At 36.8% G+C, this 22783-nt stretch overlaps 1 protein-coding gene across 9 annotated transcripts in view; it reads right to left on the bottom strand.

The window, feature by feature from the left end:
* The window catches only part of KLHL13 (kelch like family member 13), a 79818-nt gene that overhangs the window by 17689 nt on the left and 39346 nt on the right, over positions 1 to 22783 (bottom strand). For 7 of the 9 annotated variants that reach the window (XM_054075284.1, XM_054075281.1, XM_054075285.1 and 4 more), the window contains 3 exons: positions 7852 to 7993; positions 5487 to 5619; positions 5042 to 5238 (listed from right to left, as the gene is read on the bottom strand). In XM_054075284.1, the coding sequence (XP_053931259.1) occupies positions 5042 to 5238; positions 5487 to 5619; positions 7852 to 7993 (472 nt within the window). Of the gene's footprint in view, positions 1 to 5041; positions 5239 to 5486; positions 5620 to 7851; positions 7994 to 21391; positions 21505 to 21985; positions 22402 to 22467; positions 22546 to 22783 lie in introns of those variants that run through there. The other 2 variants (XM_054075280.1, XM_009565842.2) reach the window with 2 other exon arrangements.

Here is a 22783-nt window from a genome sequence, read left to right as displayed (position 1 = left end):
CAGGAGCACTAATCCTGTAATCAGGTCCTATCTAGAAGATGAATGTGTGACAGACTGCCAGGAGTTCTACTATAAAATATGTGTGCAATTGATACAGGGAAATTATCCTTTTATTAGAAGATGGAGCACATTGTTTACATCAAAATATAATCACATTACCTAAAAATGACCTATCAAACATTCTCTGATGCTTAAGAAACGTATTTTCTTACTTTGACTGTTTTTGAGAGTCAGTATCACTATTTCTGTGCATTTCCTTTCAGGATTTTTAATTAACATACATTAACTGTATAATGGAAGTAAACAGGACATTCATGACATACTACTATACAGCTTGAAAGAAGTTTTAGAAGTATGAAATACTCAAAATTGTAAAGAATTAAAGCAAAATAATGCTTTTAAAACACTTAAGCACTTTCAGTACTTCAGTTACTCAAATGTTGATTTTCAAAGGACCAGTTTGACTTAGCTATGGTACTAATGAGAGGTGTGGAAACCATTCTCTATGGAACTCAGTCAATCAGGAGCTCATAAACAAAGTGAAGGGACTGCTACTTCTGGAAATCCCACTGAAGTAAATGGGAGGAATGGAAATATCAAACAAAAATCTAAGTCTGTCTGTACAGGGAATCCAGTAACTAGTAAAGACACTCGTGCAGAAAAAGCTAAAAGCCATAGCTGGTCAAACAGCTAAGCAGCTTCATAAGAAGTGAAGAATTTTAAATAAACCCTATTTTACTTGGGCTTTGACTACTGAGCAGAGCTGCATTCACGTTACTCATTGTAACTGCTCATTAAAAAGCACAAGTAAAAGTTCCAGAAAATACTAAAAAGCTTTTCAAAAAAGAGAGGTCAATCACATCATAGTATTATTACATCCTGAAAAACCAAATGCAAAAGCCAAAGTACTTTCTAAAGAAAGCAGTTAACGTAATTCTTTGAAATTTCGAAGCTATCACTTCCCAAGCTCTGGTAAAATTTTAATTGACTATAAAATACTATAATACTGGACAAAGAATAAAATGATTGCAAGCATGAGAACATCGGAGTAATAGCATGAACAGAAAATCAACTCTTCAAACCTAGTGCCATAAAATAGACATCTAACTTTCTTCTGTTTCAAAGACTGTTAGACATTGAAGCACTTAACGTGATATTTCAAAGGGTCTAAAACTTTAAAAGAACTTACATTCCCCCCGAAGTTCTCAATTTCTCCTTGGGTCCCCATACAAAGAAGTCAACGAATAACAGCAGAGAAATTTAACCAGCTCAGAAGAAAAAAAATCAATCCTACCCCTATACTAGAAAAGGTGAATTTCTAGTGATTGGCAGAGCTTGCCCCAGCCTTTGATCCCACACTCCCACAAAACCGAGACAATCTTGCTCTATCCTCAGTTAAATAAGTTCTGGTGAGAAGAGACCTCAGTATTTGACAATTTACAAGTTGTTACAAAAATGCAAAGCACCGAATCACAGAAGGAATAAAATTTACTTATGCAGATATACGAAAGGTACAGCGAAGACATTAATTTTCAGTGTTTTGGAATGTTTTCTTTAATTAGAGTATAACATCCCCTTCCTCATTACACTGATTTTCCCATGGGTGCTGTAATTTATGTGGATATGGTTCTCATCTTTCTCAGTTTTGTACAATGCTGCTGCTTTTGCAAAAATGTTACCATGCATTCTCCAGCACTCACTACTCCAAAAACATTTCCATGGAACTTTTATTAATTTTAATTATGTTACAGCCCATTTAGAAGTGAACCTGGGAGTTTATTGTATAGCTGTAAATACTTAAAACTAATACTAAAAGTAAGACTGAAAACATGTTAGGAAATATTCCAGCATTTCCCTGGGAGCCTGTTCAGCTGCAAAGATTTTCAGAGCAATGGGCTACTTGATAAGAGAGGTGTAAATGCAAAACAGATAAAAACATTAACAAGTCAGCTACAACAAAAAACATTCTCTGAAGGTCTCACTATTTTTTTTACATAAATTAGGCTGTCACCTTAAGCCTTTGTTGTTCTTGTAAATATTTCCAATACCCTCTTATGAAGTAACACAGTTACATTATGCTTTACATAAACTGACTTCTATAATCTCTTTAACAATGGACTCCCTAGACAACTCAAAGACAATTAAGTACTTGTCTCAGAATTGTTACATCAGGTCTCAGACGCTGCTCTCAGCTAATTTCATTAGAAATAAGCTGAAGACTCGCTCAGAAAACTAATTTAAATGGAAGAAATGCTCCCCCCAAAATGGAACAAAACTAGGATAATAGGGAGTAATCTTTATATAAAGCTAAGATATGGTATTAAAGTAAAAACCCTCAATCCATTAGCTTACCAACTCCTGTTCCTGTTCCAACAAATTTGAAAGTCAGTTCATTCAAAAGATCTTTATACGAGGATGCTGAGAACATAACTAGGCTAACAGCAAAAACTTAGTTTTGTACTTCCTCTACAATAATCAACTGAATGAGATTATGTTCCCTTAGACATCAATATAAATGAAAGTATTTAAGAAAAGAGAATCAATACAATAAAGATTATGAATAATGTCTTGTTGATTCTTCCAAAATGTAGTAGGAAACAAGACATTTCTTACTTTAACCAAAACAGTGACTGAGTTAACACCATAAGCAAAGGAACTTCCAGAAAACAAGCAATTTAAATAACGAAAAAAAATCTTCCAAGCAGCACAATTTAAGATGAAAGAAGCACTTTCCCTAAGAAAGCAAAATAAACAAGCAGCTGCCCTATGTCGAAAGGGCAACGTGGTGTCCCTGGGGCTCATCTCCCATCAAAGGGAGGCCACTCTGAATCCCAGATTCAAAAGAATACTAAGACCTTATTCCAAGATGGCATTTATAGCAACATGAACCTTTGAGACATAGACTGCAGCCTTCTGGAAGGTAAAAAAATCCCAGAGCAATAAAAAAATAGATGGCGTAGGCTTTCAGACTATTAAGATTAATGAAACCTTATCAGAACATTCTCAGAGAAGCGGCCATTAGAAAATATGTAAAAATTAAAAAGGAAAATAGTGTTAACACTTCCCTTATGAGACAGCTTGCTGTGATCAGCAGCTTGGACTCCACTTGTTCCCATAATTCTCAGTACATCTCTTTACTAGGGAGGTCACATTTCTGAGCCTGTACCCTGGGAAGCAATGGGAATACCTGCTTCTTTATTTCTAATTACAGATTATCAGAAAGCTGAACTCCAAATAATTCGCATAGAACACACCAGTTTCCATGTTACAGGTAAAGTTACTTTTCTAGTGAGGTATATAAGCAATTTACACCAACATCATAAAACCTGCAGGAAACATTAGAAATAATGCCATGTCTCTCTAGGCAGAACTGCTTTGACAGCACTCTTATTCTGCAGCCCCACAAATTAGATGATCCTTATTGTTCGCAGGACAGAGTTATATTAATATAAGACAGTAGGGCAAGAACTAGGAAAGGTACTGAAGCATCATACATTTGCACTATTTACATACTGCATTTAAGATAGAAAACAGTTAACTGCACCCATATTCTAAGACTGCACTGTTTTAACTACAGAAATAAGGTGAATGTAACTGAAGAATACAAAATACATACAGCAAGACCCTGAAAACTCTGATACAAGATTTAAAAAGTAAAGTATGTTTAAAAAAATGAAACCTTTGAAAAGCAACCCAGGCTGATCAAATATGTATGAGCTATACTTAATAAACTAGAAGATTAAATAGAGGAGTGTAAATCCAATGCTTTTAACAAAAAGCTGGAGCCAGAAAAATGGATTTCTTCCACGTCACATCTCTTTCCTTATATGTCTTTTCCCACCTATGAAGACAGAACCCAAGAAGCAGCTTACACACGAAGCCAGTTACCACTTAACAAGTTGAGTCTTTAACAGCTTTCTTGCTTTTGCAAAAGCAGCAGTTTGTTTTTAGTACAGAGAGAACTACAAAACTGTTTGACATTCAACTTGAAGGGAGCATGGCATTCTTCTCCAAAGCACAGCCTCAAAACAAAACAGAGCGCCAAGACTGCAAAAGGGAAGGAAAGGAGGAGGAAAAAAGGTTGCCATCCACACTCACTCTCCCCGAAGACCAGGTTCAGGACCTGAAATTTTAATCTCTATAATAAATAAAAATCATCAGGGCAACTCTAAACCATAGACACACTGTGGTGCATTGAAACTACAGGATATTGCTTTGCAGGGAAAACTTGTTACTTGTTCCAACTGCACAAAAGCAACCATGCCACCAAAGTATTACTCTTTCAACTAACCATTACTGCTAGAAGAGGAGAGGGTTGCCACTTTGAGGGCTGTCCTGTCCCCTGCTTAGAAAAGCACTTAGTTTGGTGACTGTAAAAAATATTTCCAAGTAGGCAAAGCCATTTTTAGTTCTAGCAAAATATGGCAATCAACAGAAAATCCTTGTAACTACTTTTCTCGCATAACCAACATATCTGTAACATTCCTATCAATAATCCCTATAGAGAATATATTATTCTGCCTGGCTGTGACCAAGTTCACTGGTTTACAATGAAGATGTAACGGTCTTTATGATGATTACTACAATTGTTGGCTTCATTCCTCAAAACGGAGGTTTCAAGAAAGTATATTAACAGATCACAACGGCAGCTTGCTCTTCTATTATTTTTTTTTTTTTCAGTTTAACTTACCAAGAAGCTTTCTTATGGAAGGATATAGAATGTAAGAGGGCACAAACTAAGGAATCCAGTAAGCAATCCGGGAACTATGAATATCATCACTGATATACACTTAGGAATTATAAGAATTTTACCGTGCTGTAACATTTACCTCAATCTCACACCATACATAACATTTACAAGAAAACCTATTTTCAAGAAAACCACAAAGCATACTTGTTCTCTGCAAATCCAAACTACGAATAACAACAAATTTTAGACTTAACTTTGACCATTACATAGTAATTTTTCTTATTGAAAAAAACCAGCATACAGGTTCTTGGTTTTAATCACTATAAATGTGAAACAAGCGGTAAGTCTTACCCCGGAGATAAGAAATACTTTACAGAAGTCCAAAACAGGTAAAATCTGCAAAAAACTGGCAGCTTCCAGAGTGTCCTGAAGGTTGTCCATGTTAAGAGAAAGTTTTGCAGTATAAATGAAATCAATGATCTTCTTTAAGCCTATTTTATTCACACCATGAAGCTTAATGCACATTAAATCCTGTTCCTTCATTCCTCCTGAAAAAGATACATAGGTAAGTTTATAGGATCATTTTGATCAGGTTGAAATCATTTCATACACTAATACAAAATTATACTATAATTCACAGTCTAATTTAGAAACCCATATGCAACTGCAGAGAAAATACAACTACAGAGTTGTTTGCAGTCCTGGGCTGATTCACACGCAACATTGAACGTGTGTCAGTGTCCAAACGATGGCAATTTGGAGATAGCAGTCTGCATTACTTTAACAAGAACACCACCTGTGAACATAGCCTTGAAGTAATCACTTGCAGAAGCCATCATTGCTCTGTGAACAGGAAACACTTCATCACCATCTCCTGGAACAAGCGTCACATCACAAAGCAAACCTTCCACTCGCAGTTGGTCAAAACCCTGTAAGAAGAGCATAACGCAAAGTATCCATTTGATTTGGGAGGATAGAAGGAATCTCTTTGGTTTCTCTTATGTAAATATTTACTTTTATTTACACATCCTCTGGTTCCAAAAAAGTTACTAAGAAATAATTTGCCATCTTACAACCATTAGCTCTAACATATTCAGCGATAATTATTCGTTGGAAAACAAACGGAATAATTATTATTTTCCAAAAAAGGCTGAAGAATGCAAAGTACACTGGGCCTTAGAAAGTAGCTTTTGTCTGCTAATTAAGTTATTTTCAGGAAGGAGTTCATTTTGTAAGCTTGTACTCCAGCAATTGTTCCAGGTAGGGACTGATATCATTTCTGGATCTACTCTTTCTGGACACATACACATTCTAAGTACGTTTCTGTTCCACATCAGTTTAAGGGCTTTGCAACTCAAGAGGCTGCAAAATACTGGGGCCTAAAAATAAAGTTGTCACCTGGTCCTATGATTATTAAATTTACTATTGAAGTTTACATGGCAAAAACTCAAAAATAAGGTCATTATAAAGTAATCTACAACAGTATCCTAGAGAAGCTTTTCCACTAAAAATATGCCCAGGTATACTGGAGGATGGGTGGAATAATCGCCACCTCCACACATTATAGAAAGGAACATGAAACATTTCCTTCAAACAGGCATGTCCAATGTTTTTTCTAGTACTAACAAGAACTAAGGTATTGTCTTTATAGATTTAACATTTGGAGAAGTCTTGGTATCAGCCCCCATGGTTTAAAATTCAAGTTATCTTAAAGAAAGGCTGTATGTTTAAAACTACAGCTGTAAGTAAAAAATGAACATTCGGATTTGTCACACAGAAAATTACAGAGTGAAAATGAAAAAATAAGTTATTGGCTCAAATAAGTACAAGAAGCCAAACACAGGTTTATAGAAAACCAACATATTTCAATGCCTCAAGCAACTTGCCTGTCGTTTCTACAAACAAGGGTTTTCTACTACGAGTTGTCCAGCTACAAGTGCTCAAATTCGAAGAAAAAAAAAAAAAATGAAGAGGAATTAAGCCCCGAACACTTTGCTACTCCTATACTGATGACTGGAGTCTTTCTCTAACAAAGCACAAACAAGGCACAATTCTACATTTGGCATTTTACAGTTTTCTTCTCTCCATTTCTCACCTTCACTAATGATCTTTTAAAGTACAAAATATACAATATAGTCAAGGGAGTCTTCATAGTCTAAGAAGTTTTTCTCTGGATAGTAGCCAGTTTACATTCATGCCAGTGACTTGTCATGCACTTTAGCTTTAGCTAGAAAACTCCAAGCACACCAAAGAAACAGTCTCAAAATTATAGTACCTATAAAACCTACAGACATATAGCAGAAAATACTTAAAACAATTTAAATTGCCCCAAAATTTAAAAATGAGGGAAAACTGTGCCTAAGCCTTAGAAACTAAAACAAAAAAATTACTAGTTTCTAAAAAAAAAAAAAAATCCATCTCATTTTTGTCCCCAAATTTAGGCAATCTATGTAAAATGACAGCAAATTGAGAAAATTAATTTCTCCAAGGAATTGTCATACAGGGGTCGCCCGCACTCCTGAGAAAGACTGCACTGATAGTAGCATGAGCTATGGCAAGCTGAAACTTGACTCTGACTGGTGCATAAAAGCTCCAACAGAAACAAGATGATAAAATTCATTTAAATTCTTAAAGCGTCAAAGAAGATAACATTTTTATCCATTTTACCATTCATTACTGCCAGTCAGACCCAGCGCAGGGCGTTCCACCAAACCTGGCAGGGCTCTGCCTTCTAAGTGAGGTGAGCGAGGAGCAGGGAGCTCTCCTCCTTACACCCCTAGAGCAGCTTTCACACTGGAGATGGTACTAGTGTTTGCCAAACATAATTACATGATTATATTCAAGTGAGCTGCTTTGATGCAGCTGTCATTTCATAGTTTAAATTATATTACCTCTTAAAAATTGAGAGCAAACAGGGACACAACCCAAGAAAAAGTGAAGGTATTTTCCCCCCAAGCTGCTGTTACAAGTTGAACCTTTAACATGCAGAAAAAGTTAAAGCCATTCTTGCTTGTGGGCATTGTCAGCACAGCACACTAACATACAATTCTTAAGGTTTTTTAGGAATGACTGGTCTGATAAAGTCTATTGAGTGGAGATATTATTTAGAGCAGCCTAAATTCTCAGTACAGATAACTACCGATATAAGAATATTTAATTACCTGTAATACCACAGAACTGTGAGTATTGCTGGTGAAAAATCTTGTGGTCCCTGTCTTCGAAGACTGTAGATGGGCAGACACGCCCATATCGCTGCTACCCAGAGATACTTTCATATGAGGATCCTCCTCTTCCACCAGAGATCTAAGAAGATTAGAACGGAGAAACCTTAAGACCAAACTCATTTTCATCCAGTGCTCCTGTATTAAAACCACAGACTGCTGGGATGAAAGGTAACAGCATAGAGGCTATAGGTCAAAAATCAGCAGGCAACAACAGAGCCAGTCCTAGCAGTCCCCTTCAGCTAATCTAAGCAAACAAAGTGTTAACAGTCTCCAAAACAGCATAACTTCAAAAATTTACTTTTTGCATAATGATTTTTTCCTTTTCCCCTCCCCTGATTAGATACTCGCACACAATTATATTTCTGTGTGCACTTCCAGTCTTGTAGGACGCTTGCAAGGGTTTCATCCAGTTTTCAAAATCAAGTACCTTATCAGATTGCTACAGAAAACTAAGATTGAAACACCAAGTGTAACATTAGGTTCAGTATTGTCATTCTTATGGCTTGCGTTATGTTACTCAATTATGAACATCCTAACAGAAAACATACACAGTGGAGGTTCCAGCTGCGACCTTAGGCCACCTTTAGAAACACAAAACTATAAGTCCTTTAGGATATGATATTCAGTATTTTGCAACTGCAGGCAAACATTTCATAATTTTAATTTAAGATCCGTTAGTGTGACGTTAATAGTTATGTTTTTGGTTCCAAGCAATTACTGTCCAAATCTAAATAGGACAGGCTAATTTTAGGTACAAGGAATTTAGGTTAAAGAATTGCTGCACTATTATTAGCCTCCTATTTTAATCTTGAGATGTAAATTATGTTTACATAAAGAGATATGCATATGAGATTCTAACTACCCTAACCTGTAATTATTATAAAATGTAAATAAATTTCATCTCCAGAAATATTAACAATAACTTGTTCCTGTAATTTCCATGATCTAATGTACTACCTATTAGCACGCAGAGTGGTATAACGCATATATACACAATATTAATTAGCAAACATAAATTGTTAATCCACAGATGACAGCACCTTCATTATTCATGACTCCATGTTTCAGAAAAAGATTCATAGCAGTTTGTCATAATTGCTGCAAGCCTCAGACACAAAAATGTAAATGTGTGAGTAAAAACACTGTAGTTTCAGAAATTACTGTAAATAAGTGACAAGAAGGTGCTTAAATTCCACCCTTCCAAGTTTAGACTGGGATCACTAAGTAAGGCCAAATTTGAAACTTACAGATGAAAAATAATTTTTATGTTTTTCTAAAAAAAAAAATTTTTTTCTTTCTTTAAAAAAAGTATTTACCCCACCTTCTTTGGGTACGTGGATGATGTGGAACAGTTTCTGAAACTCACACATTACCGTGATAGCACCGATGTGCCTTGTTCAAACCCATGAGCACACAAGGTCAGCCATGAAAACATACTCGAAACAAATTCACTATTCCAAGTATACATGGGTTTGAAACAGTATTTGAAACAGATTTTATGCACATTGACAGAACAGATTGTAGGAACAAGAGTACATCTAAATAACTCTGACTTCTAATGTAGCAACTAAGACATCTGAAAAAATTCATAAATGTGGAGGAACTGCAACATGGAAGAATTGTGTCATTTTTATGAAACAGAATTATCTCTATAAATAAAGTTTTACACTTAGAAAAGCACCCTCCAAACTACTTTTGGCATACGTCAAATACATACATCGATGTAATAGCATCAAAGCAGTTGCTAGCTCACAACCCAAAATATTTCTGTTCACTTGGGGGGAGGGAGGCAGGTTGTGCTTGTTTGTTTGGTTTAGTTTTAACACAATCACATCAAAGAAAGAGTCTTAACATAATCTCAAAGGACACCCAGTCTCTAAATCTGTACATGTCTTTCTAAAAAGAAATATCACATAACGCGGGGAGACTTTTAAGCGTGGGTGGGAAGGAACCACAGAATCAACTAGCATGACTCTGACTGTATTTCCTCTGGAAAGATCTTCCTGAAATGTCAGAGAGCCATTATATAAAGTAGCTTTTCAAAGACTTATTCCAAACTGAGAACAGAAGACGTATGGATCAGTTAAAACCATTAGGAAAAGAAACGTACAAGTAAACCAACTACCTTGGCTGTATGGAGTGGGCTTTTCACAGTGTTTGCTACATACACCATCCTATTTAATTCCCCACAGCCAGCATACTTCGTAAGTTTTACAAATGAAGGCAAAGAACTTGACTACAATTAATTTATTCTAAGAATGGCACTGATTGTGGAAGCATTCTTCTAAACAGCCTACATAAACAACTAAATTATATTATTTCTACGCTGGGTTTTGCTTCATGTCTAAACAACTATGAATAATTTAAAAAATTATGGTTTGGTTTGGGGTTTTTTTCCCTATTTTTTGAAAAACATCACCTTCTTTACCTACAGCTTAACAGTTCTGGGAAGCCGAGTGCCCTCTGCCATTATGCATAAAGCGACATTTAAGAGCTGGTTTGGGCAGAAGTGACAATGCAAGCCAGCAACACCACCTGATGAAAGTACACTGATCCTCTGAATCCCAGACTCCTGACATTCACCGAGAGGGAAAGAGCATTCCCAGAGCGACCAGAAATCATGAGTTTGTCAGTGGCTTTATATCAGTCAGCATTTATCTTCACGCAACAAGCAAAACCTGATTTTGTAAGACAAAGCAAAAACACAGCAGGTCTTGTGCACTGAGTTGATACCAATACACAAAGAGCAGCAAAACCCAAGCACTAAATCATATAAAATAACAGTAATTTAAAATTGCAGTGCAAAGAAATTTTAAACTATTCAGAATAAAACCTATGTTTGGGGGCTATAAAGTGAATATTCAGAAATAACTCTGCCATTCCTCCCCCGCTACCCCCATGAGACTGGTAACGCGCTTTATATCGGACCAAATTCCAACCAAAACACAGTAAGTGCATCTGTCTTGTCTGGACACTTACCAAAGGTATTATTTACATTCATTAACATGGGCCTGCTAAGCACTATAATTAATGTATAATTAATATAACCATATTGATTTTTTTTTTTCCTTTATTGCAAGTACAGTATATCACAATTAAACATACTACCAAAGAAGAAAGCTAATTCATTTTCTAATTAATTTTATTGTTCTGATCAATAGAAATCATTAAACAAGTGCAGCAGTAGCATTTTTAACCAGGGTTAAAAAAAAAAAAGTTGGAGGAGACAGCTAAAAGTAGAATAACACATAGTGATAATTCACACCAAGTTGCTCTAAATGCTGGTATTAACACCACTTTCAATGCATACACTTGATCCAGAGGGTGTTGAACATTACAGCATTAAGAGCAGAGGAATGCTGGAGTTGAATGTGAGATGAATATTAACATTGCAATAGCAAAGTACAGGAGCTGCCCGACTCTGCAACTTCTAAGAAGCAGTGGCTAGCAGGTCAGAGAAAGGCACACGCATTTCTCATGACTCCAACTTAATCCTCCACTTCCAACCAGCACTTTTGTAGCAATGAAATAAGGAGTGTGCATTATATGGACATTAATTTTATATCTTAATTTCCTAACTTCCTGCTAATGTTGAAGTAAGATATCCTTGCTTTTTGCCTTTAAAAAGATGTAAAAGTTTTCTTTCTGTAGATGATTGCTCACTAGATTTGCCTTCATTTATTTTGTCTCTAAAAATAATTTTTAATCTTTTTCATCTACTAAAAGGTACCTGAATATTCTCTGACAACCTGTGCAATTAACAGTTACTTTAGAACTAGAAAGAAGACTGTAAGCAAACACTCAAGAGTTTTGCCTAGCTAACGTGAAGAAGCTACATTGACTTTTTGCATTTCTGGAGGTGGATGGGTTGGGTGATTCATGGCACAGGCAAAGGAAAACCATAGCTAAGCATCACCCTGCTGGAGAAAACAGAGTTCAAATGGAACAGTTCTGTAGTGTTATTTCATATCACATTGATTTGAAAGATAAAAGCCACTGAACTTGGAAGTAACTCGATGGGTTTTCTTGAGTTTCCAGGTTTAACTGCTAGCACCTGCACCCAAAGAAGTGGCATGAGTAAATGCCTAGACTGCCCCGCACATCGGGAAGCTTCGTATTTCAGAATACTAAACATGCAATTTGAAAACACACAGACTGACCAAAGTATTTACACAACTTTTACCCATTACTGCGCTCAATTCTGCATGCCATCTCTCTAGATTCAATGCAGTGAATTATGGAAACCGTGAGCTGACTTTAAAGGAGAAACAGAAATATGTGTACAGTAGAAGAACCACTGATCCTGTGACCAGGGCAGGATACGAGTCCCTCTAGACAGGCACAGAATGTGAAGCTTACTCAATCCTTAGCTGAAGGACTGACGAAACATAGTTGTCCAACTCTCTAGCATAACTGCTATTTTTACCTTCCTTCAAATTACACCTTGAGTGTTAGAACTTTCTAGCAAATACTGATAAATATTTTTTAACTGGCTGGACTTGGAACATGATTCACAGAGACACGTTGTTTTCTAGAGCACTTTTAAAAATCCTAACCTGTTTAAATAGTTCAGAGGCATCCAAGAGACCCATGATAAGCAGGGATCTGTGGAAACCAAGATAAGTTTTACTGTCAACTGGAATATTTAAGTCTGGCCCTGCCATTCTGTGCATCACTCTGTTGCAGGAATGAAATAAACCTATGTGCCGTTACAATATTTCCTTCAGAAGCAGTTGAACTCATTCTGATGCACCAGAAATAAGGCAACCATGAATATTATTGGGAATTTGTTCATTTACATCAGCACAACATTGATCTGCTTGAAATTGTCAGAGCATACTCATACTGCACAGTCTTTGAAAACAAGTAAGGAGATCAGCCTACAGCTACAGATATTTTAGAACGCATGTTCTCTGATTTATTTAAAACCCACAGTCTTTACATAACTCAGTAAAAGCTTGCCAAAGCCATATTGGCCAGACAGTGAATTCTTAATTTGGTGAGTTCAATAGCTTGGTTTTTGAAAGGATTATAACCTTATTTTCTCTGTCAAATTACTATTCAATGAACCATGACTGCAAGTGTTCTGGTCACCAGTAAATGGCATCTCCAGCAATCACTCCTGGCATGCGCCAGTATCTGGTATTTATCAGCAAACAAAGAACCAGATTTCAGGTTCATATTAAGATGTTCTTATTACAAGGAAAATCTTTACTGCTTTATAATCTATCAAAAAAATCTGGTATCAAAGTACATGCAGCTATGCATGTACTTTGCTAATGAACCTATTAATGAAAAGGTCAGTGAAACACAACGAATCTTTCATTCACTATTAAATATAGAGAAATTCTTTACTTCGTATGCATAATCTGCCAAAAAGTATTTTAGTATGCTTCGCCTGCCAAAAAATAATTTAAGTATTGACTATCTTACCGTCTTCCTACTATGAACAGATGTTCCAGCTTCATGAGTAATGAATTTAGGAATTCCCCAAATTACATGGCCACCTAGGAGCTCAATAAGCATAACTGATATATCAGCATTGTATAAAAGAAAATCCCATAATGCCTCTATTAACAGAATCAAATACTAAGATAATGTAGATGAACAAATTACACAATCATGGCATTTCACATTTCTTCCATTCTGTAACTCCTACCCATACAGTTTCAGGAAATCTTTTATTCTGGCAAAGAAGAACCTCTTACACTTGTCCTCCCCTATAATAACATCTCATCTTTTTATTAATATTTTTTAACAGGAGTTTCTAACGTAGTTCTTTGTAGTAGCAGTAACCCAGTACAACTAGCCAGCTGTATAATTTGTTCATGATTTCTTATTACAAAAATACAGCAAAAGATTCTAACGGAAACGCAAGTTTGCATTTTAACATAGAGACATGACTTCAGCGAGAAGATAAAACAAAAGGTCATTTTTGTTCAGACAGGCTGACAGAGCAAGTTAAGTCCTTTCTTAACAGACCAACCAATATGTTCAAAGTTCAGTTCTTGCTTTAGGTGGACACAGATACTGGCATAGGCTAAAGATCTGAAAGTAGGATGAACAGAGGTACAGTGCTGGAAGGCAGGACCAGAATGACCTGTGACACACACAAAGCATCAGGAGTAGAAATCATGGCTTTTTTTCCTCTTATTATGACCATCAATCCTATGCCATCAGCTTTAGACGACGCTATTTTCACTGAGCATTTTAAAGGCTGTATTTAACAGATGAACTAGAGGCTGATAACGTAACTAGAAACATTTCGCTTTTATCAAGTTACTGCATTTCTTAGAAAAGCTATTTTAAAGCCGTTTACTTGAAAAGGGACAGAACAACCAGAAGTTTGCAGACCTTTACCTTAAGTGAATTAACGCTGCATTTTAACTAGCGTGGATGAGGTTTTCAAAAGCTGCTACAGCAGCTACAGCAGAATAACGCTCACCTTTGGCAATGTTTATGATGTCTATATTTGAATATCTCACTTTTTACACCTGACACCTTGTTTGCAGGTTAGAAGGACAGCAGTAACAGCAGAACACTTGAACATTTGTTTAGTAACTTGACACTGAGCTCTTCTAAATCTCCACTCCAGGAGAAAAGCATAAAATGAAGCTTACTGTTTCTTAAATTAAAAAAAAAAAAAATAGATATCTCTGTATCTACTTTCCAACTTTCCTCTTAACAAAGGGTGTTCTGTTAAAGGAGAACAGAAAACCAGGCTCTACATAGAATGAGCAACCCAGTGAGAAGTGGCACTTTACTTTCACATAGCTCGGGTCAAGAGCAGCAGGAGAGTAGGATACGGGGCTTCAAAACCCCAAAAATCATTGGACAAAGATCATTTTTTGGCACATGCAGCAAGCAGAATCAGGCAAGTCTCCGATGTTAATTGCTGTTCCAACACAGTTACAGTTTAGGATGCTCATTGCAATGATCAGCTTAAGGTGTGTAAAGGGGAAATTAAGTACAGAAGCAATGTAGCCTGAGCAGCTCTACAAGCAAAATCACCAAAGGTATCAAAGGCCATGACGGCAACATCATCCCCAAAAAAACTGAGAGGACAGGTACACTGAGAACCTTGTTCCAATCAGGAGTCAGGCTCAAGGAAATCCGCTTAAGCTGTCTAGATGTTCTAGAAGCAACGTTTGAGACTTGTGCACAAAAGTCAAGGTTTGGAGGTTTTTGGGGGGTTTTTTTGGAAAATACAGTTGGGACTTCAACATGCAATTGATTACCAGCTGGACAAAAAGTTTCTGCCCAAGCACACAAGCCCACAATGTCGACAGAAACAAAGAAAGCTACTTGATGCAAACTCAGATTGTTTAACGATGCTAAATTAGAAACAGTTCTCTAATGACTTTCTGCCAAAGTTGGTGTTAGTTTATTGATTCCTACTATTAAAAACAGAAAAAAAACAAGCAAACACATACACTTTGGAGCTTTTCTACAAGAGCAGAACTACCTTATTTCTTTGACATTCAAAAAGGTAAAAAACAGTCTCTCAACGGTTTCACAGTTTAGGCTGGACTGATGCTGCACAGCCTATATTCTCTGCCTTTTCGCCTTTAGTGTTCAAAGAGCAAGTCATAGTTTTAGCAAGGCAGCTTAATCCTTCCTGTGCATTATACACTTACGAAAAACATTCTGCATGCACCAGCAGATTACAGTTCTACCTGATGTGCCTTTAAATTTAGTTTCTGTGCACAATGAAATTGGTAAGTTTACAGAATGGTTCCTCAGAGACAAAAACCTATAGATGTATAAGATGGCATCTGCACATCTGAGATACAATCACAGAATATACATCCCACTGTATTCCTGTAACAGACTAAGGAACAACTCCTTTCCAAAGTGTTGGGTATTTTTTCCCTACATGCTGCACAAGATAATTTTGATAGCTTAAAAGCGAGGGAAGAAAGTAAACAAGATTCTGACCTCAGGGTTTGGTAATTTACCCCTGCTCTTTCTGTTGCCTAGATCTGCTCTACCATCCCTCTCGCTGGGTCACTTCTAATAGTTGTTTTAGCATTCCTTTATTACAAACCTGCTGGGCAGAATGTAAGGGGGGCATTAGTTACTTTAAATCTTAAACTGTTTTCCCCCCATATGATAAACAATTTAAATCAAAGCACATCAGAAAACAAGTGTGAGGGACTTGTTCATCCCATAAAAAAACATTTTGCAGCTACAATACTGAAACAATCTCAGTCACTGCTGGACAAAATCTTGCAGCAATAATACCAATGCGCTCTTCCACTCCAGTATTATAGCTATAACACATTATTACACTACATTCCCACTATTACCATTTAGAACAAGTGATCATTATTTTAAAAGCCCAGTATTCACCAAGTACTTTATGAAAATCCAAAGGTATCCCCATCCAAGTTTCAGTGGAAAATGCTACATAACACTACAAAAGCCAGTGAGTAGAAAGTGTATAAGATCTTTCCATGGTAAAAAGGAAATAATGGCAAAAATGACAAACTGGCAGAACTGACATTCTGGCAGAAAAGACGAACACATTCTAAAGAATTCAATAAAGATGCTTTAGCATGTCGCAACATAATGTCAATATTGCAACATGACAGCAACCCCTGCAAAGGTTTCCCCAGAACAACTACCAGCACTGGGAAATTTCGTGACAAACAGGTTTTATTTTTTTCCCTTGTTTTCGCCAATTTATTACTGCAATGAAATCTCACATTCTGAATTTACAATATCTATTGAAATACCCATTAGTTAAAAAGCAAAAGCAAGGTTAACAGCACCAATAAGAACTCTACCTATAAAACAGGTGGAATTAAAGCAGTCTTCTATTTATAAGTCCCTTCTATTGCCCATGCACTCAATTCATCTCGTTACATGCATAGTCAGGTTGATATGACAAATATTGGGGGTGATCTGCACACTGACTTTCAACTGTTAAAATTTGAAATATCTAGGAAGTAATTGCTTAAACTGGAAATGCTGCCAGAGAAAGGCAAGTCTGTTTTGGTGTGAATACCACGTAGCCTGTCAAATACAAAAAAAGCCCAACAAAAGGGTTTATTTATTTAGTACAAATGACCAATGAAGACAGTAGAGACACATAAGGCGGTCTCAGAAAACTGCCTAATACTGATGGTCTGGTGAACCACACATACACACCTTTTCCCTTTTAAGTTTATTTCATTGTATAGCATAAATTCAAAGAGCTCATTGAAGAGCAAATCTTTTGAAAGATGACATGAAAGCATTAACCTATATAACCTATATAAGCAGCTAAACCTAACACTGATTACTCCAGAGTATTAAGAAGTTATTCTACTTTTCAGCACATTAACTGATTTCCATTACTACAAAGCATTTCCTATCAGACAATTTCACAACCACATGGCTCAGGACAGACAGACTGTTTCGCAAACCCTTTGATAGCAATATATTTGGAATATCGCATTTGTTTATTTCTCCCAATATTAATCTATTCTTTATGGATATATTCACATGCAAAGGATAATTGCCATTTAAAATATCAACACACTCTTCCATGTAAGAGGACAGAAGGCAATAAGTTTACAGATTATTCTGCATTAAGAATTGTTTAAATTTTACTTATTCTTAAAAATGGCACATTGAAGACTAAAAACACTTAACTATTTAACTTTTCAGAAAATAGCAAACGGTCATTCTCAAATGACACAGGTCTACAGAACAAAGCCTGTGTCAGTATTTTTTGTGAGTAGTATTTCTGTATTGTTGAATTCTTCGTAGACATCCATTATAGTAATTTAATCTCCAGAGTTTCCACAAATATTTCTTCCATTCATGTTAATGGAAGATGGGTACAACTTTGGAAAGCAATATAAATGACATTGCTAGTGTCAACAAGAAAGAATTCTCCTTTTAGTTCTGAATGTATGAGATGATACGACCCAAGAACAATTAGATGCATATTCCTTCACTGCTATATCTTACCAAGTTCTGAATTGTTCCTCTCCCTCTCTGAAGCAGCACTCTAATTCTTAACCTCTGCTTATGTCAGTCACCATTTTTCATTTATTTTTAACATGCGGCCATCAATACATATCTACCATGCCATGAAATGCCACTTCTCCAGCTCAGTATTATTCACTTTTTCCTCTCCTCTGATCTGCTTCCTGAAACTGCTCACCTGCCCACATCATATATTAAGTCTGTCCCCACACAGCCAACACAACTGCAAACATGAATTATTTCACTAGCGGAGCATAAACTTGCTGTAACAGCTTTCACACTCATTTTGACAAAAGGAATCTATATTTTAAAGCCCAAAGCCATAAGTGTCACAAAAGAAAATGTAAAGCAGCTTGACAAAGGCATGCACATGCACACACATCTGCACATTCCTGACTCATGCACTAAGCCAGGCTGCATTACACCTACATATACTGGTCACACGCCAATGCTCCCATTCTAATGGTATCTAATTTTCCCTATGCAATGTTTCTGGATCTGTCCACCAGAGATCTTTCCTCTACCAGGGAGAAAGCTCAAGGTACTCTGGATCAGTTCCACTAGAAGCCAGGGGATATCTGGCTGCATTTCCCTTCAGAGTCACCTTTTGTCTTTTGCACAACGTGAAAAGTTACCTCTTGCAGTTAGGATATCCTGAAAAAATCCCTAATAAATAACTGTTGGGAAACAAAACCACCAGCCAAGAGGCAGTGATTTACTGCTGCTCCTTCCCACTGCCAGAAAAGCAATACCAGACCTAGCAAAACCCGGAGACTTCCCAGCAGCAGAATCATACTCTCTCCTACAAACTCATCAGCTCAACTTCAGCAGGTCTTTTATTTCAGGCACTACCCGACCATGAGTTGCCCACCACGGAGAACTCTCTGGGATGAGCTCTTTGTGCTTATTCCCCACCTTGGGAACTACTGCAAACTTCAGCAGAGACGCAGCTACACCGCCCCAGCTGCAGAGCTTGCAGGACAGTTGACCATTTTACAGTGGTACTTTCTACATAGATGCCTGCTTCATCCAAGCAGCCAAGCGTGCTCTTAACAGCCAATGTCAGCATTTGAATACAGGGAAACTAAGGCAGAGTTCAGGCATCGGGTACACAGACCAAATACAACACTAATAAAATCTATATCTCCTGACAATCAGTTTAACCACTAGATACGTTACTCATAAATCATAAGCAGGATGAAGCTTTTAAAGGCAAGGTCAGCTTTACCAGAAAAACCTGGAAAAATGGAATTTCATTTAAAGAATCAAACAAAAAAAAAAATCACCTTTAAGACCTGCCTACTTTACATTCAAAATTACAATACAAATCTATTTTATTAGATTAAGGTGTCACGTTTTAAAGGGTTTAAAAGCACAATTACACCTTTGTATACTCAACACTTTAAATATCAAGTATGTAAGTGTTCATCATGAATTCAGGAGGTTTATGGTCACGTATTTTACATCAATACATGTTCCGTTTCACACATCACTTATTCCTGAATCTTATACCTAAAACCTAAGCTTTTTGCAAGTGTGCAGAGTACTAATTATGAAAGAAAACTTACAAATATGAATGCCAAAAACATCAGGTCACACAGAACAGTGGCAAGCTTACTCTAATCTCTGCAAAGAAAATAATTAATTCCATCACCTATTTTACTGGTCAACTACAAGGGCTTTTTAATCAGTTAATGTATATTGTCTAATCAAAGAGGTGCCATCTCGTAATGTTTCTCATTCCTTATAAAAAAGTATATGAATAATTTTAACGTCAGATTTAACAGTTCTGCTAAAGTAAGAACTGTGTGCCAGTAAAGAAATATCTCCATAAACACTGAGATACATTGATTCATTATAAAAATATGATTAAGGCTGCTGATCACATATTTCTCGTGCTCCAGATAAGCTCGGCACCATATAGTTAGGCATGATCACTAAAGCTGTTCACATACTTTCAACACACTGAGATAATCATCTACATGATCCCCATCATAAAAGCCAGAGCATACACAGAGCTAGATTAGCAATTTAAAGGCAACGCACAAAAGAAATGCTCAGTTTCAGCAGCAGATAGATCAGACTGTAGGCTATTTTTCTTGCATTTAATAAGTACCCAAAAACATAACATACAACACTAAAGACATTGTTTCCCTGAAAAACGTTCAAAAGCCTCAGAACTCTTTTTTTAGCTTTATACTTTCTTTGTATTTAGTCATATTTTTTAAAAAGTAAAAATAAGTAGGAATTTATTTGAAACAGCTTATTTCTGGTAGCCTTAAACATATCTGATGCATGTATTGAATGAAAAGGCTGAAGCACTTCCATGAAAATGAATCTTAAAATCAGAGCGTGCACAGCACAGGTTCCATACAGCCAGGTCAGCTCCTTGAACCCCAGCCTTTCTGACCAAGAACAATAGTGACCACGCATACAGCATTGTTTTGTTTCAGCCCCACTGCTTATCAACAAAATTCTCAGCAACAACCAAAAAAAGACATTTAGAGAACCTATAAAATACCTATTTGTTACAGCAGGTCCCTACAGCAGCTGGTGCAAAAAGACAATACAAGCTTAAAAGTACTATTGTAGATATTAGGCTGGAATACTGTTGATAAGTAATATAATAAGTAACGGCCTTTACAGTAATATCCAGATAGGGAAGTCATCTACACTGCTATGTATGCATTTTAAAGCAACTCTTCCTCAGTTTCAAAAGAGCTGCTTCCTTAAATAAAGGCAGAAGCAATTCAGTACCCTATGATCAGTTTTATTTCACAGAGGGAAATAAATCCACCTGTATATGCTAACACAGAACTCTCAACAAAGGTGAACAAAAGCTCCATCAAAATTTGGCAAGACAAAGGCATATTGTTTCCATGTGTATTGAAATACTTCCATGTGAAACTACTTCACATGGACAGACTGCGTAACTGTAGGAGTACTGAGATATGAATGATTTATATTTATGTTTTAAGCTTTTATTGTAACTCTTTACAAAGACATTCAATTTCTATTAAGGCTAAGGCTTTCAAGAATAGAACAAGACTGAAGCAGAATGATTTCTTTTAGACAAGAACTTAGATGAACAAAAGTGCAGTACAATACAGCAGGTGATTCCATATTTAATTTCCAAGTGAAATAGTCAGGAGGAGGAAACATTAGCATATATACTACAAAGAAAGCCTGCCTCAAAGCTTAACTTGTCAATTCAGTATCAACTCTACAAATTAACAGCAACACAAACTTTTCAAATGAACACATACAATATTATTATGAATTTGGCTTAATCGGCACAATTTCTCCACATTTCAACAAAGAGGGGAAGACTCGACACAACATCCATCATGAAACATCCAGGATAAAGTCTAGGGGGTCTACATAGAAAACAAGGTAAAATTTTGAGTGCCAATGTCATTTAATACATAACAGGGTATTTTGCCACAGGGTAGTCTCACAAAAGCAATCCCACCTTATTATCCTCATTTCTCTCACTTACATGTATGCTGGAGAAAGTGGCGATGACCTGGATGTTTTAAGCACAGGAACTGGGAATTTCCAGATAGCAGGAGAGCTCGTTTTCCATTTCAATGGCATGTTGTCACCACGGTACTACAATAACAGCAAACAGCGTTTCCATAACAGACTACCAACTAGGACTTCCATTCCACACACTACTGACACAGCAGTGGCTGCTGCTAAGAACAAGGAAATGATTCTGCCAATGCCCTTAAACCGATGCTTCCAATCTGTAAAACAGGGCTGCAAGGCATCCTCCTTTTAAATCCTGCTGTCCCCTAAAGCAATATGATGATTCTATCCTTCTAACTCAACAATAGTGCCACCTCGTTAGGGAAGCGCTGACTGCAGTATATGCTTAAAAAAAAAAAAAGACAGACTGCACTGTGCACACCAGCACAATGCAGCTTTATTTAATAAAAGCAGCTAATTTTTAAAGAACTGTTTCTGATGCTATTGTTCTACCTTAACAGGGACACTGCAGCACCGTACAACATTCTCTTCCTATTAACCTCATTTCTGACCAATAGAAGCAGAAAAAAAATGGGTTTCATACGAAAATGAAACAACATACCTACTCAGAATACACTTGTCATCCTCTGAACATTCTTCTTTTGAGCTGCAACAATACAAATGGGATATAAATCTCAGCATAGCCTTAGGCCACGGCTAATAGAGATCAGTGACTAAATTCAGCAGCCTGTTTTCCTTCTGTGCAAGCTCTGACCAAACAATACAAGAATGCCATTATGGAAAAAGCCCATTGCAAAAATCAGTCCTTCTAATCCATAGCTAGGAAGACAAAATAAAGAATAAATCGCTGCAGGTTTCTGCCCGCTCTTCTAATAGCTTCTGGTTCAGGATGCTCTCATTTTCCTATTCTCATTTCCAAGGAGGATGAGCAAAATCTCATGCATTTTACAACATGCTATGTGAACACAAATATCACTGTCTTCTGCAGTAGAAAAGCAGAGTAGCAGCACACTGTTAATAGCAGTCCTTGTAGGGACGCTATCAACAACCTAATTCTGAACGCCCCCCCCACAAGCAGCTCACAAATTGCCTGAAGAACTGACGAAGCAGACGGTCACGCAGGTGTCCATCAGGGACCACTCTGCAACTCCATGCTCTGCTTGGTGACCTCCCAGGGCTGATGACGGGGGGAGCTGAGAGGCAAGCTATTAAGAAGGGAATGGAGAATCTATCAGCGTATTGTGCATAAGCAGAGCAGGTTTCCAGGGAAAAGAGGGCAGAGCTTCAATAGTATTGATTCCCTTGGAAAAAAAAAAGAAGAAAATAAAAAAACCCCACGCTTTTAACGTGTTATCGCAGTAGATACCACTGTTTTAAGATGTTTACAGATCTCAGAATA

Source organism: Cuculus canorus, chromosome 10, assembly GCF_017976375.1.
Source record: "Cuculus canorus isolate bCucCan1 chromosome 10, bCucCan1.pri, whole genome shotgun sequence".
NCBI classification, from domain to species: Eukaryota; Metazoa; Chordata; class Aves; order Cuculiformes; family Cuculidae; genus Cuculus; species Cuculus canorus.
This window is presented reverse-complemented; position numbering and strand designations above follow the sequence as displayed.